General features: G+C 43.1%; 1 protein-coding gene across 1 annotated transcript in view; it reads left to right on the plus strand.

The window, feature by feature from the left end:
* The window catches only part of ryr2a (ryanodine receptor 2a (cardiac)), a 67,618-nt gene that overhangs the window by 16,953 nt on the left and 36,350 nt on the right, over window positions 1-14,315 (plus strand). The window contains exons 20-46 of the mRNA XM_076149621.1: window positions 299-491; window positions 1,043-1,247; window positions 1,739-1,843; window positions 2,348-2,451; window positions 2,732-2,815; window positions 2,918-3,077; window positions 3,906-4,053; window positions 4,879-4,982; window positions 5,117-5,221; window positions 5,430-5,604; window positions 6,034-6,242; window positions 6,526-6,702; window positions 6,926-7,062; window positions 7,180-7,294; window positions 7,404-7,564; window positions 8,366-8,525; window positions 9,304-9,390; window positions 9,606-9,737; window positions 10,663-10,757; window positions 11,002-11,177; window positions 11,696-12,339; window positions 12,498-12,698; window positions 12,902-13,007; window positions 13,215-13,358; window positions 13,616-13,743; window positions 13,929-14,074; window positions 14,164-14,278. Coding sequence (XP_076005736.1) covers window positions 299-491; window positions 1,043-1,247; window positions 1,739-1,843; window positions 2,348-2,451; window positions 2,732-2,815; window positions 2,918-3,077; window positions 3,906-4,053; window positions 4,879-4,982; window positions 5,117-5,221; window positions 5,430-5,604; window positions 6,034-6,242; window positions 6,526-6,702; window positions 6,926-7,062; window positions 7,180-7,294; window positions 7,404-7,564; window positions 8,366-8,525; window positions 9,304-9,390; window positions 9,606-9,737; window positions 10,663-10,757; window positions 11,002-11,177; window positions 11,696-12,339; window positions 12,498-12,698; window positions 12,902-13,007; window positions 13,215-13,358; window positions 13,616-13,743; window positions 13,929-14,074; window positions 14,164-14,278 — 4,316 coding nt within the window. The remainder of the gene's footprint in view (window positions 1-298; window positions 492-1,042; window positions 1,248-1,738; window positions 1,844-2,347; window positions 2,452-2,731; window positions 2,816-2,917; window positions 3,078-3,905; window positions 4,054-4,878; window positions 4,983-5,116; window positions 5,222-5,429; window positions 5,605-6,033; window positions 6,243-6,525; window positions 6,703-6,925; window positions 7,063-7,179; window positions 7,295-7,403; window positions 7,565-8,365; window positions 8,526-9,303; window positions 9,391-9,605; window positions 9,738-10,662; window positions 10,758-11,001; window positions 11,178-11,695; window positions 12,340-12,497; window positions 12,699-12,901; window positions 13,008-13,214; window positions 13,359-13,615; window positions 13,744-13,928; window positions 14,075-14,163; window positions 14,279-14,315) is intronic.

Genomic DNA, 14,315 nt, shown 5'->3' on the forward strand with positions numbered 1-14,315 from the left:
TGTGTGTGTGTGTGTGTGTGTGTGTGTGTGTGTGTGTGTGTGTGTGTGTGTGTGTGTGTGTGTGTGTGTGTGTGTGTGTGTGTGTGTGTGTGTGTGTGTGTGTGTGTGTGTGTGTGTGTGTGTGTGTGTGTGTGTGTGTGTGTGTGTGTGTGTGTGTGTGTGTGTGTGTGTGTGTGTGTCAGGCAGACATCATCTTAATAAGAACAAGAAAAATTGTAAAATGTACAGTGAGTTAGACTTATGACCACGTACTGCACATTTCTTGTCTCCTCACGCTCTGTTCACCAACCCTGTGCAGGCTGCATTGCAAGGACAGTTAACTCACCCAATCAGCATCTATTGAGGGCTGAGGATGTCGTGAGCTGCTGCCTCGATCTCAGCGTGCCCAGTATCTCCTTCAGGATCAATGGCCAGCCGGTCCAGGGCATGTTTGAGAACTTCAACACTGATGGCCTCTTCTTCCCTGTTGCCAGCTTTTCTGCCGGAGTCAAGTAAGTGTTGTATATGAACACTAAAACAAACATTTGTTTGTCATTCTTCCTCAATTTGATGATGATGGGAAATAGAAAAGGCGACGCCTCTGTACTCCTCATCCTTCCCCTCGGTGATGCAGCCTACTATTGCAGAGTCATCTTAGAACTTCTGCAGGTGGCAGGACTCGGAGCAGAATTGGAAGTCGGATGTGTACAAGGTGAACAGGAATGGTGATAGGATTAGGATAGATTGGTTGGACAGTCCACAAACTGCTTGAACGTGGGAAGTGTCGCTGACAGAGAGACGTGGTTGAAGACCCCAGATATTGTGATGAAGGCGTCCGGGTGTGGAATTTTGGAATCCTGAGTGGAATCAGGGCAGTGGCGTAGGAGGAGGAGCACGATTGGGCTTCCAGCCTGCACCAGGGTAGCTCAGGGGAATTCACCCAGTAGTGAACTTGTCGATATGGAATTGCCCAGTAAAAGGATTTGAGGTTTGGGAGGGCGAGACCCCCACTGAACTTACATCTTGGTAATAGTGATTTATTTTCTTGTATCTCCTCCTCCAGGGTTCGTTTTCTCCTTGGAGGTCGGCATGGGGAATTTAAATTCCTACCTCCTCCAGGCTATGCCCCCTGTTATGAAGCAGTGTTACCCAGGGAGAAGTTAAAGCTTGAGGCCACCCAGGATCAAACAGTAGCCACAGACCTGCTAGGACCCACTGTCGCACTGAGCCAGGCAGCGTTCACTCCCATACCTGTGGACACCAGCCAGGTAGGATTACTAAAAAGTTTTTATGAGCTTCTCTTCTGTGCACATTACATATTTTCCAAGTTAAATTATTTCCCTGTCGCTATAGGGTCAATATTGTGAAACGACCCATATTACACAAAACCTTTTTTTCTCCATATCCTTTGTTAAAACCAAATGTTACAACTTTCTGGATGCTAGAGGACCCTCACTTTTGTGAAACATTTGGTTCCAACGGGCAGTTTTAAATTGGAGCAAAATATACTGTCACAATTCACTAATCTGTGCCTTAACATAGTGCTGCGCTAGAGTGCTCTTACACTTACTGCCATGTCCAAACAGAAAAATATTAAATTGCAGCCAATTAGCAAAGAGGGAAAGCATGCCTGTATAGCCTTGTGGGTTGCAGCGATTTTGAGACGGCCAAAAGAACTCATTTTGTTATTGCCATTAATGTTAACTGACACACTCGCACACACAAACGATGTTGAACATTATATTGTATCTGTTTGTAGGTTGTGTTGCCACCACACTTGGACAGGATTAGGGAGAAACTGGCAGAAAACATACACGAACTGTGGGTGATGAACAAGATTGAGCTGGGCTGGACCTATGGTGCAGTGAGTATCAGAAAAATACACCATGGAGTAGCTTCACATCATTCTGTCACCTTTAAAAATGGATTAAACACAATTATTTTTGACTGGTTCATACTTATGCTGTTCGTAATCACAGATACTGGCTCCTTGCTTCCACTTAAGAAAAGATAGACTTGTTGTTAAATGAATAACTGAATGAAGACGAGTACAACAGAGGAATGTTTCCAAAACCTGTGACTAGTTGCTGTAAAGCTGAAGTTTGTAAGGATAAAGCTAGAACAGGAATTTATCAAAATAAAACACTGGAAATAAACAAGGCACCACCATTGTTCCTTCCTTCCTCCGCCTAATACTTTGTGTGTGTGTGTGTGTGTGTGTGTGTGTGTGTGTGTGTGTGTGTGTGTGTGTGTGTGTGTGTGTGTGTGTGTGTGTGTGTGTGTGTGTGTGTGTGTGTGTGTGTGTGTGTGTGTGTGTGTGTGTGTGTGTGTGTGTGTGTGTGTGTGTGTGTGTGTGTGTGTGTGTCAGGTGAGAGATGATAACAAGCGGCAGCATCCCTGCCTGGTGGAGTTCTCTAAGCTTCCTGAGCAGGAACGAAGCTACAACTTACAGATGTCTCTGGAGACTCTAAAGTAACCCATCACTGTTACAGTAAACACAGCTTGACGAGTGATGCACATGCTATTTTTATTTGTTATATATTATAATTTTAAAAATGTATTCGCATTGTATATAATTTCTAAGCAAAGTTAAATTAGAAAACTGTCATCAGCAAAATGACGGTAAATTCCAAGGGGTGTGTGAATGTTCCGAGCACGTTGGATTTTATTGAGGACAGTGGTGAACAGATTAGGCAAATTTACATTACATAACACTCTTCCAAGCCATGATTCAGCGTATATTGTGTTACAGGACTCTGCTGGCCTTAGGTTGCCATGTTGGCCTGGCGGATGAACATGCCTTCAACAAAGTCAAAAACATGAAACTCTCTCCATCGTAAGTCAACTGAACAAGCAAAAATATTAACAAAGAAGGAAAGTGATATAAAAGTGGTTTTGGAGCGTTAACCCTACAGTGCTTCCACATCTGTCTGTGCAGCTATGAGTTGTCCAGTGGTTATAAACCTGCTCCTCTGGACCTGAGTCACATCAAACTGACCTCCACCCAGGAAGCCATGGTGGACAAACTGGCAGAGAATGCCCACAATGTCTGGGCAAGAGACCGCATCCGCCAGGGCTGGACCTATGGCATCCAACAGGTAGTGGGTTTATTCATAAGCATCAATTAAGTCTATTTGTGTTGTAGTGGATTCTTTGCAGCGATGACTCAGTGTTGAGGCAGAGACCCATCAGTTTGTTGACGTAAAGAAGTTTATGACACTTGCAAGTGGAGAGAGATCATAGATAATTTTCGTGTCCTACGTATTAACTCAATAATAAATTACTATATGAAATGTGTGAACTATTTTCTCTACCTTTGACAAGATAACAGTGGAGGCAGCCTGCAACTACACTTGACTCAACTATTTTCACAAAAAAACCCCAAAGAAACTTAAAATCTCTGCCTCACCTAGTATTCCAGCACCGAGCATCGAAGGGAAGCTGGGCAGGCCTCTTTCTTATCAAACTAGTGACACAGAGGTCAGAGGAATTTTCTCTGAGGTGATCAATCCCCGTTCCTTTCCCCACGATGAACTCGATAGTAGAATCCCACTTCTGACACCAAATTGTAGTGGATTCTTTGCAACGATGACTCGGTATTGAGGCAGAGACCAGTCAGTTTGTCGAAGTAAAGAAATTTATGACACTTGAAGGGGAGATAGATCAGAAGCTCTCTCCCTGCCCAGAGCAGGCAGGGTGTATTTAGCCTGTATTGATGATCACGCAATATGACGATGTTGCTATGCAGATATAACCGAAACCCAGGTTAGCTCATTATAAGAACACAGAGGTTCAAAGCAAAGTACCAGGTTGCTCATAATGCGAATACTGGGTAAGAGTGTAGAATTGCCGTCACAGCGATCACAGTATCACTTATGTCTGTCACTCTCCGTCCATTGATTATTTCTTATGAATTCACTTCTCAGGATGTGAAGAATCGACGAAACCCTCGTCTGGTCCCTTACGCACTGTTGGATGAGAGAACTAAGAAGTCCAACAAAGACAGTCTCAGAGAGGCTGTACGGACTCTGCTTGGATACGGATACAACCTAGAAGCTCCTGACCAGGACCATGGTACAATAATCACCTTTAAATGGTTCACTGCATCACTCAACACCTTTTTTGCCTAATCCGATTGTATTCAACAAGAAACTATCAATAAGCAGAACACAAGTGATTTCCAAATATTCAAATGGTCAATATGCTTTCTTTTGCAGAAAGGTGCACAGATCACATAATCTGAGCCCTTTGGCATATTCTTATTTTTGAAATGAAAACACTTGGGATGATGGTAGCTATCACCTCAACCAATGGTTCCAAAGTGGGGAGCGCGACCCCTGGTGGGGGCACAGAGCTAGTCCAGCGATATGAATAAGTACCGCCTCAGGTAAATGAATGAGGCGATACTTCTTCATCTGGCTGCAGGAGAATGAGCGCCCCCCCAACCCACCCATCAGACCGATCAGCCGTCCTATATTGTTTTATATCGTTACACCGCTCCCCCGTCCCGTATTGTTTTATATCGTATCTCCCCCCGTCAGACCAATCAGCCGTCCTGTATTGTTTTTGAAAATATTCGGATCTATAAAAGGGGGGCGCCAAAGAAAAAGTTTGGGAATCACTGACCTAAACTAATAAAGATAGAGATACCGTTCAAGTAACTATGGGGGGGTTTGCAAGGTCAGTGTGTCGGACTATAAAAGCATATTCTGGGTGTCATGGCAAGATATAGAGAAATGTTTGGCTTTGGCAGAGGTTTGCACTATCTGAGGAATGTCTTCTTTTTCCTTTTTTTTTGCTGTTTTTATTGATGAATGTCTTCTTTTTTTCTTTTCTTAAACTCAATGTCTTCTGCTCTACTTCTTCCTCCTCTCCTTCCCTTGTCTTCCTCACACACAGCTGCTCAGTCTGACCTCAGTAACATGTCTGCTGAGAGGTTCCGCATATTCAGAGCCGAGAAAACCTACAGTGTTACTGCTGGGAAATGGTACTTTGAGCTGGAGGTACGAGGGCATGTGATGCAGATGATTAGAGTTTATTATTATAACTCGTTTTGAAATCTATTTGTAGTTGCTTAATGCAATTGGTTTGCAACATGATAAAAACGGGTAAGAAGCATGTGCTGTTTGTTGAACAGGTACTAACAGCAGGAGAGATGAGAGTGGGCTGGGCCAGGCCTGGATGTCTGCCAGACCAGGAGCTGGGAGCTGATGACCAGGCCTTTGTCTTTGATGGCTTCAAGGTGAATTTGAGTTGCTTGTACTGTGTCTATGAAAGTTATATCATCTCACTGTCTCTTGAGATTCATAGAAATCATATATAAACATAAACGCAGTCTGGAAACATTCTCGGTAGCAATAGAAACATAGTCACTGTCCGGTTCTCTGGAGGACAATGCAGCACATTGGAACTTGTGTGTGAGCGCTTTTGGGTGTGTGTGTGTTTTTCAGGTCCAGCGCTGGCACCAAGGCAATGAGCATTTTGGCCGTGCCTGGCAGATGGGGGACGTGGTGGGCTGCATGGTGGATCTAAATGAACACACCATGATGTTCACACTCAATGGTGAAGTGTTGCTGGATGATTCCGGTTCCGAGCTCGCCTTCAAGGACTTCGAGGTTTATGAAGGTCAGACATACAGCATACATTACTGTTGTCATGGTGAGCTATTTTGATTAAGCCCAGCATGCGCCAACTTAAGTCAAGGATCTGCCCTGCCTTTGACCTGCTCACTGACCTGTGTAATGAGCAACACACTTCTCCATGTGTTTGGCTGTCTGCATCTTCCACAGGACACACTGGATTCTGCAGTTACAGGGCCTGCAAGTGCTCAGGGAATTTTGGCTTTTTTTTTGGGGAAGATAAAACCCCACTGATTTAATTTTGTTGTGATGTCAATCAAACAATATAATCAGAATAATCAATATAGAGGACAATGTAAAAATATCATGCATGGTCCATTTTCATCATGGTCATATAAAACACGACAAGCTGCTCTTTACCTATCTAAAACATCTACAGTATCACAGACGTTGTTTGTTTTTGGTGTGTCCCCAGGTTTTGTCCCAGTGTGTAGTCTGGGTGTGTGTCAAGTGGGAAGGATGAACTTCGGCAAAGATGTGAGCACGTTGAAATACTTCACCATTTGTGGCCTGCAGGAAGGCTATGAACCCTTTGCTGTCAACATGAACCGTGATGTCACCATGTGGCTCAGCAAGAGGCTGCCTCAATTTGTGCCCGTCCCACCCAACCACCAGCACATAGAGGTGACAGGAATCACATAGAACATCTTCTATACTCACTGTAGGTCCATCAAGTTAGCACCAGGTCAGATCTGTACTGGCTCTCCACCAGTGGTGAGCAAGATTGTTGTTGAGGGCAGAGCATGTGATACAAGTAATACTTCAGTGACAGAAAAAGGGTGTGTTGATGTTCAGGTCATTTACATGCAAACTGGCTCATTTGAGTGGGCTGCAATGTATCAGAATGGGGAGCCCTGATCCTGTCCAAGAGTTTTGATCAAGAACTTTTCTGTCTTTTTTTTTTCAGGTGACCAGGATAGATGGGACGGTGGAGTCATGCCCGTGTTTAAAAGTCACTCAGAGGTCATTTGGGTCACAGAACAGTAACACAGACATTACATTCTACAGGCTGAGCATGCCCATAGAGTGTGCAGAATCCTTCTCCAAATTCCCAGTAAATGGCGGCCTCTTCTCCCTCAAGAGGGTAACGGCAACTCACACGTGCTTTATATGTCTGTGTTATTCACTGGCTTTATCCTGACATGCATTAATTTTGCTGAACATGCTTCATGCTGTTTCATTCATGATGTCATTATGGGGGATGAGTGGGTCCATTCATGTCTCAAACTACTATAACTTGGTAATGCAAATTGGAATGATACTTTTATATTAATTGTTTATGGCGTGGTCACTGTTGGTTCCTGCAGGAGCTGGAGGACTTTGAAACCGTGTCAGACTTTGAGGTACTAATGAAGTCGTCTCATGGCCCCAATGGGCCCGAAAGAGATGAATTCAACAACCACAAAGATTACAACCAGGAGAAACCATCCAAGCTGAAGCAACGGTAACAACCTTCACCTCTTATGAAACAGTGTCACGACCTCATCTACTCACAATTGTCACCTTTACTGTGTCCTCATTAATTTTTACAACCTCTTAATCCAACCAACTGATGGAACAGTTTCTTGATGAAGAGAAACAAGCCAGACAACAGCTGCTCTTCGTCTGCCCGTCTGTCAGAGGAACTGATGGGTGACGACAGAGACGACTACGAATTTCTCATGCAGAACTCTTCTGTAAGTCAGCACACTCAATTAGCAGATTGGAATTTGGTTAATATTTGGTTTGAATTAGTCTTCAAAAGTCTTTCTCTTTCTCTTTCTTTTTCTCTTTCTCTACCACCAGCACTATTATTCAGTTCGGATCTTCCCTGGTCAGGAGCCCAGTTGTGTTTGGGTGGGTTGGGTGACATCTGACTTCCACCAGTATGATCCAAGCTTTGAGCTTCACAACGTCCGAACCGTCACAGTGACCTTGGGAGATGAGAAGGGCAAAGTTCATGAGAGGTTAGTAGACAGGGATAAGAAATGTGCTACTCAAGGCTAAAAGTGTGAAGCTTTACATTACAGGAGAAGGAGCACTGTTCTGTCACCAACTGTAGACATACATTTAATCTTCCACATATTTGTAATCATTTTTGAAGATATCAAATGTAGTATCATGCTGTGCTTGTGTGTTTTGCAGTAGAGAGCTGCATGGGGATGATATTCCCTCGCACCTTCCCCAACCTATCTCTGCATGCCCTAACACCGTCCCATCCTTAATACTGTCACCACCCTATCCTTGCATGCCACAGTACAGTTGAACTTGTAAACATTTATTCAATGATTGATTTGGCAAACAAATATAAAGCCATTTAGAACATTTACTTATTTTCCACAATTGAACGAGTCAAGTGTAGTTGCAGGCTGCCTCCACCGTTATCTTGTCCATGGTAGAGATGTATAGAGAATTGAGATTTTGATTGACTGGTCTAAGTGTAGCATAGAATTTGCTATCACAGCACCAGCTGGTGTTGGAGTGAGACCGGAGTGATACAGGCTAAAGAGGATGCAAAGCCTGATTCACATACCATTTGATAATATTTCCTCCCCGTTATCGTAGAGGTAGCCTATATTTCACAAGTGTTCCAACTAGATACTGGAATACCGTCAGGTACTGTACATCCCCATCCCAGCTGCCACCTGGGAACAACTTTGTCCCCTTACCGCTTTCCCCATCCCTGTGAAGCTCTCTATATAACATGCTGTGACTGTGTTTTTGGCCGGATAAAGCACAGTAACATACCAGAGCTGTGTGTTTCACAGTATAAAGCGCAGTAACTGCTATATGGTGTGGGCTGGAGAGAGCAGCAGTCCCGGTCAGGGCAGGAACAACAACGGTTTGGAGATCGGCTGTCAGGTTGATGCCACAAGTGGATTGTTAAACTTTACTGCCAACGGCAAGGAGCTCGGCACGTACTACCAGGTACTGACCTCATTACAAGTACAAGTACACATCAAATTCAGTTTATCGCTTAATCTTGTGGACCATTAGTCAGCATTTTAGAACGACCACAGACTGTGACTGTGGAGGGCGCTGTGCAATATCCAGGAAACTGATCCTTATGACAAGGGTTATTTGCTGTCATTGCTGTAAATTACTTGCACCAAGAACAACATTTTGCTAATTCAGCTCAAAACATCCCTTAAACCTCTAACAAATGTAATCTACTTAACTCTAATATTTAATACTTCATTTCCATCACCATGTTTGTAACCCTGTAGCTTTGTCTGGCTAAATGATCCAAGCCTCGCAACAAGCTGTCTCATATGAAGGTCTGAATGTGGCACACAGCTGTCTGAGTCATTATATAGCTTTGTCAAATGATGATGGTAATAATAACTGTTGCAAATTATGGATTCAGCTTTTATTTTTCTTACAGCCCGTGTGAAAGAGGTTGTGTGCTATTATAATTGTAATACTCAACACTTAATCTGCTTCTTCATGTTCTGTAACTGATCAGAAATGCCAGTGAGAATTGGTGAGTGCCTGTGTTCATGTAGTCCTAAGCAGTCATCAGTATGATATGTTCTTACCTGATTGTGACGACGCACATATTGATGAATGTCGGAAAAGTTCTGAAGTAATGTACTATATATGTGCAGCTTAATATCAAGGGTTTCTGAAGAATATTCGGTAAATGTCCCATAGATTTTAGGATTCTCTCCACCATCATGACGGGCCCTCCTCTTTTTCCTTATAGGTGGAGCCCAGAACCAAGCTGTTCCCAGCAGTCTTTGCCAAGGCCACGAGTCCCAATGTCTTCCAGTTTGAACTGGGACGTATAAAGGTGAGCACATACACACGCATACATGCAGTATACTGTACCTTCACATGTGCCCCCAGACGTGTGCACACTCACACAGCCGTACTCAGTCCCCTCTTACCATTTGTAACATCTCTTTAATATGGACATACAGCTTTAGCTTAGTGATGTAATGACACTGTTTTTGACACTGATTATGTGCTGATGTTTCAGTGATGTTTCCTTGTGTTTCCTGTCAGAATGTAATGCCTCTCTCAGCCGGTCTGTTTAAGAGTGAGAGGAAGAACGCAGTTCCTCAGTGTCCCCCACGGCTTCATGTCCAGTTTCTCACTCCTGTTTTATGGAGTCGTGTTCCAAATCACTTTCTCAAGGTAACAATTCTCCCCACTCATCATAATGTGTTTTTTGTTTGTCAGAAAACAAAAAGCTTTTAAGCCTTTGTCTCTGTAAATTGAGAGAGACATTACGTCCATCTTCTTCATTACTTCAAACTAGTAATTGGAATTTGATTTAATTTAATTTGCTTGTCACTTAACGTGAACATGATATAACTGATGCAGATTATGACTTCAAAATGTTGTAAAAATTGAGTTTTTTTTGAAAATAAGACAACCCAATCATATGCTTAGTCTAAATGTGCACCACAAAAGTATTAATTAACACTCTTGTTAGTAGTGATTATTATTATCATGTCAGACCAAAATGGACATCCAAATTGTTGCACACAAGACAGAAGTCGGCCTGTTGGCTTTAAACCTCTGTGGACGTCTCAAAATGAAGCCATCATTTAGTTGTTTTCCTGTGTTAATGTAACTGTGCTTGGGTCTGTTGTTGTCCAGTTTCTGTGTTTACACAGAGACTGCAAAGGGATCTCAGGGCTATACATAACTTCAACATAAAAGGCCGTGGATGATGCTTTAACCACATGGTCTAACAATGTTCTCAGATCACAACTCACACCTTGGTGTCACATGGAGGGCCGTATAATAGGCAAATGGTTATAGAATGTTGCCTCTCTGTATAGCTAAATTAGCATCACTAAATCACAGTGCCATTCTTATTTATTAATGAAGTCAGATAAATCACAGTTAACTATCTCTGTCCATATTTGGGTGTGAGTTTTTGTATCCTTACAATTATTATAATTTATAGAGAATTGCACCAAAATGTAGTATTCAATAAACTGGGCTTGCAGTGCAATTCTGTCACACTGTGGCTTGTGTGTGTAAATGTCTGGTGTGAACTGTGGTTTAACCTGAGGTGACCTGCTATTAATGAAGTGCTGACTATTCTCAGATCTCAGCATCCAGGGTTAATGACAGACATGGCTGGCTGGTCCAGTGTAATTCGCCGTTGCAGTTCATGTCTCTACACATACCTGAGGAAAACAGGTACAAACACACTCTCACACACACTCTCTTTCATAATATATTTATGTTCTCATGAAGACATTCAAGGCATGACATCACCATTAGGATGCAAGAAAAAACTACATTAGCTACATTTCCATACTGGTTTGGAATACAATTTTAGCAAATCAAATCTGAGTGACACACATTCACATGCATCTTCTTATTGTGCTTGCATGTATTGTCACATGGTGTGTGTGTGTGTGTGTGTTTGTTTCTTGTGCAGGTCAGTGGATATTCTGGAGCTGTCGGAGCAGAAGGATTTATTAAAGTTTCACTACCACACACTCAGACTGTACTCTGCAGTCTGTGCTCTGGGAAACAACCGTGTGGCTCATGCTCTCTGTTCCCACGTGGATGAGGCCCAGCTCCTACAGGCTATAGAGAATAAGTACATGCCAGGTAAGAGACAGGTCCCTCCTATCTCTTACACCCCTCCATTGGAAGCAGCTTTTTTATCATTGAAAAAACATTGAAAGCAGCCATGATTCAGGCTTGGGACTTAAAGTTGTTTTCCATTGCGCTGTCCTCCAGATGGGTGCTGTAGTAAGTCCTGCATAATGTCTGATATGTTTAGATATCTCTCAGGTGTCAGTGTCCTGGTCCTTTAGTGCTTTACTGTAAGGGTAATGCTGTAGAACAAAGATTCTTCAGGGGTTCCCCTTCACAAAAGCACAATTTGAGTGATAGGTTCTTCCAAGCATCTTGAGGAACGTGCTCCAGTTCTTCTGTAGACTTTGAAACTGTTTCCAGATTTGAGCTTTGAGCAGTTAGTTTTAATGACACTGAATTAATGAATAGAATCAAACAACCAGCTGTGGTGTTATTATTTCATTGGACTAATTAATTAGGCTAAAGGAAAAATAATCCTTGCGAGACATGAGACTCAAATCAAGCTTGTTGTCTGTGTTTGCCCTCAGGTTTGCTTCGCGCTGGCTACTACGACCTCCTGATTGATATCCACCTGAGCAGCTATGCTACAGCTCGTCTCATGATGAACAACGAGTACATTGTTCCGATGACAGAGGAAACCAAAAGCATCACTCTCTTTCCCGATGAGAAGAAGAAACACGGACTGCCTGGCATTGGCCTCAGTACTTCTCTAAGACCCAGAATGCAATTCTCATCGCCTAGTTTTGTGTGTGGATTTGGATCATCACATCGTAGTGTAAATAGTGGATCAGGATCAGGAGACTGTTTCCAGTACAGCCCTGAATTCCCGTTAGATATCTTGAAAATGAAAACAATAGAGATGCTGACAGAAGCAGTCCAGGAGGGAAGCATGCATGTACGGGATCCAATAGGAGGAAGCACTGAATTCCTCTTTGTCCCCCTCATCAAACTCTTCTACACACTACTAATAATGGGAGTTTTCCAAAACGGAGATCTGAAGAACCTCCTTCGCCTGATCGAACCCTCAGTTTTTTGTGAAGGACAGGAAGAGATCCACGTGGCGGTGGAAGTGCTAAAAGTAGAGTCTGATGGAGGAGGAGAGGATGGAGGGAGGAAGATGCCTAAAGAAGGATTGTTACAGATGAAGCTACCAGAGCCAGTAAAACTCCAGGTTAGACTCCAGGCACCGGCATCCTATACCGCTATTTATCAATCACTTATGAAGGCCTTGAGCCCAAAACTCATTTAATAAAATAAAGTGACGCACTTTATGTTGCTGGAGTTTCCCCCCACAAATGTCAAACAGAAGTTTTTGTGTTTTTGTGATAGATGTGCCATGTGCTCCAGTACCTGTGTGATTGCCAAGTCCGTCATCGGATTGAAGCGGTTGTGGCCTTTTCTGACGACTTTGTGGCCTGTCTCCAAGACAACCAGCGGTTCCGCTACAATGAGGTGATGCTGGCCCTCAACATGTCAGCAGCCCTCACAGCCAAGAAGACCAAAGAGTTCCGATCCCCTCCACAGGAGCAGGTAGGAGTAGCACTGTAGAAGAGGAGAAGAGGAAGTGTGAGGTGGATGATAGAGGAACATGGCAAAGTAAAATAGAACATGGGAAAGTATTGTAGTGTACTGTCGTATAAAATAGTGGACTGCAGCAAAACACAATTTATAAATTTATATACTGTTGGATTTAGTTTTATCACAGTGAAAGTTGATGTGTGTTTGCTCTGCAGATCAACATGCTGCTGAACTTCAAGGACGAGAAGCAGGAGTGTCCCTGTCCTCAGTACATCAGAAAAGAGCTACTTGACTTCCATGAAGATCTCATGAGACACTGTGGTAAACTGCAAATCACTTTCACCCACACAACTAATCAAACATCAGAAATGAAGACCAAAGTTATACCTGGACCATATTACTAAGAACAAGATGGTGGTGTTTTTTGTCTGAAGATGCAATGTAAAAGAAAATCTGGTCTAGAGTCTGGATTATGTTAATCTGTGAATAATGCTGTGTGTATTACATGTAATGTGAACTATGGTGCAGGGATCGAACTGGATGAGGAGAGGGCGCTTGAGACACACAGTGACTTCACTATTCGTGCTCGACTCCTGTCCTTGGTAGAGAAAGTGACATACCTGAAGAAGAAGATGGCCAACCTGCCGAAGGACAAAAAAGATAGGAAGCCCAGTAAGTCAGCTGTTCCACATCTGGACAATTTGTAATTTCTGGTTGAAAATAATGGTTCTCAGAAGTTATCTCATGAAGTTCTCATGAAATTAAATTTTTTTCACAAACTTAGTGTAAAGATATCACAATTTTACATTCCTGGAAACTTTCAAAAATAATTCAAAAACAAGTCAGCTATGTGTAAAACCAGCAACTAGTTACCAAGTTACTATAACACAAGAGTTTACCACAGACATTATGTCTCTCCCTCCCTGCAGGTACGTTACAGCAGCTGATTTCAGATACAATGGTCCGCTGGGCTCAGGAGTCAGTTATTGAGGATCCTGAGCTGGTTAGAGCCATGTTTGTCCTGCTGCATCGGCAGTATGATGGCATTGGAGGACAGGTATGTTTGTGAAGTAATTCTTTACCATCTGTATTCACTACTGCAAAAATCTATAACTTAAAATCTCTCTCTCTCTCTCTCGCTCTCACTCACTCACTCACTCACTCACTCACTCACTCACTCACTCACTCACTCACTCACTCACTCACTCACTCACTCACTCACTCACTCACACACACACACAGGTGCGGGCTCTTCCTAAAACTTATACCATAAACTCAGTATCAATTGAGGACACCATAAACCTGTTGGCCGCTCTGGGTCAGATCCGCTCTCTGCTCAGTGTGCGTATGGGAAGAGAAGAAGAAAAGCTGATGATCAGAGGACTGGGGTGAGAACAGAACACCTATCTGTCGTTTTCATGCCTCCACCGTCTACAGCAGGGGTGCACATTCTATGTTCTGTTCTCCATTTCTGCAGTGACATCATGAACAACAAGGTGTTTTACCAGCATCCCAACCTAATGAGAGCCCTGGGCATGCATGAGACTGTTATGGAAGTCATGGTCAATGTTCTCAGTGGAGGAGACTCCAAGGTGTGTGTTCAATGTATACATGCTGAGATCATTTGAA

This window comes from Genypterus blacodes, unplaced genomic scaffold (genome assembly GCF_046128005.1).
Source record: "Genypterus blacodes isolate CSIRO-AG114 ecotype Tasmania unplaced genomic scaffold, CSIRO-AGI_Gbla_v1 ptg000046l_1, whole genome shotgun sequence".
NCBI classification, from domain to species: Eukaryota; Metazoa; Chordata; class Actinopteri; order Ophidiiformes; family Ophidiidae; genus Genypterus; species Genypterus blacodes.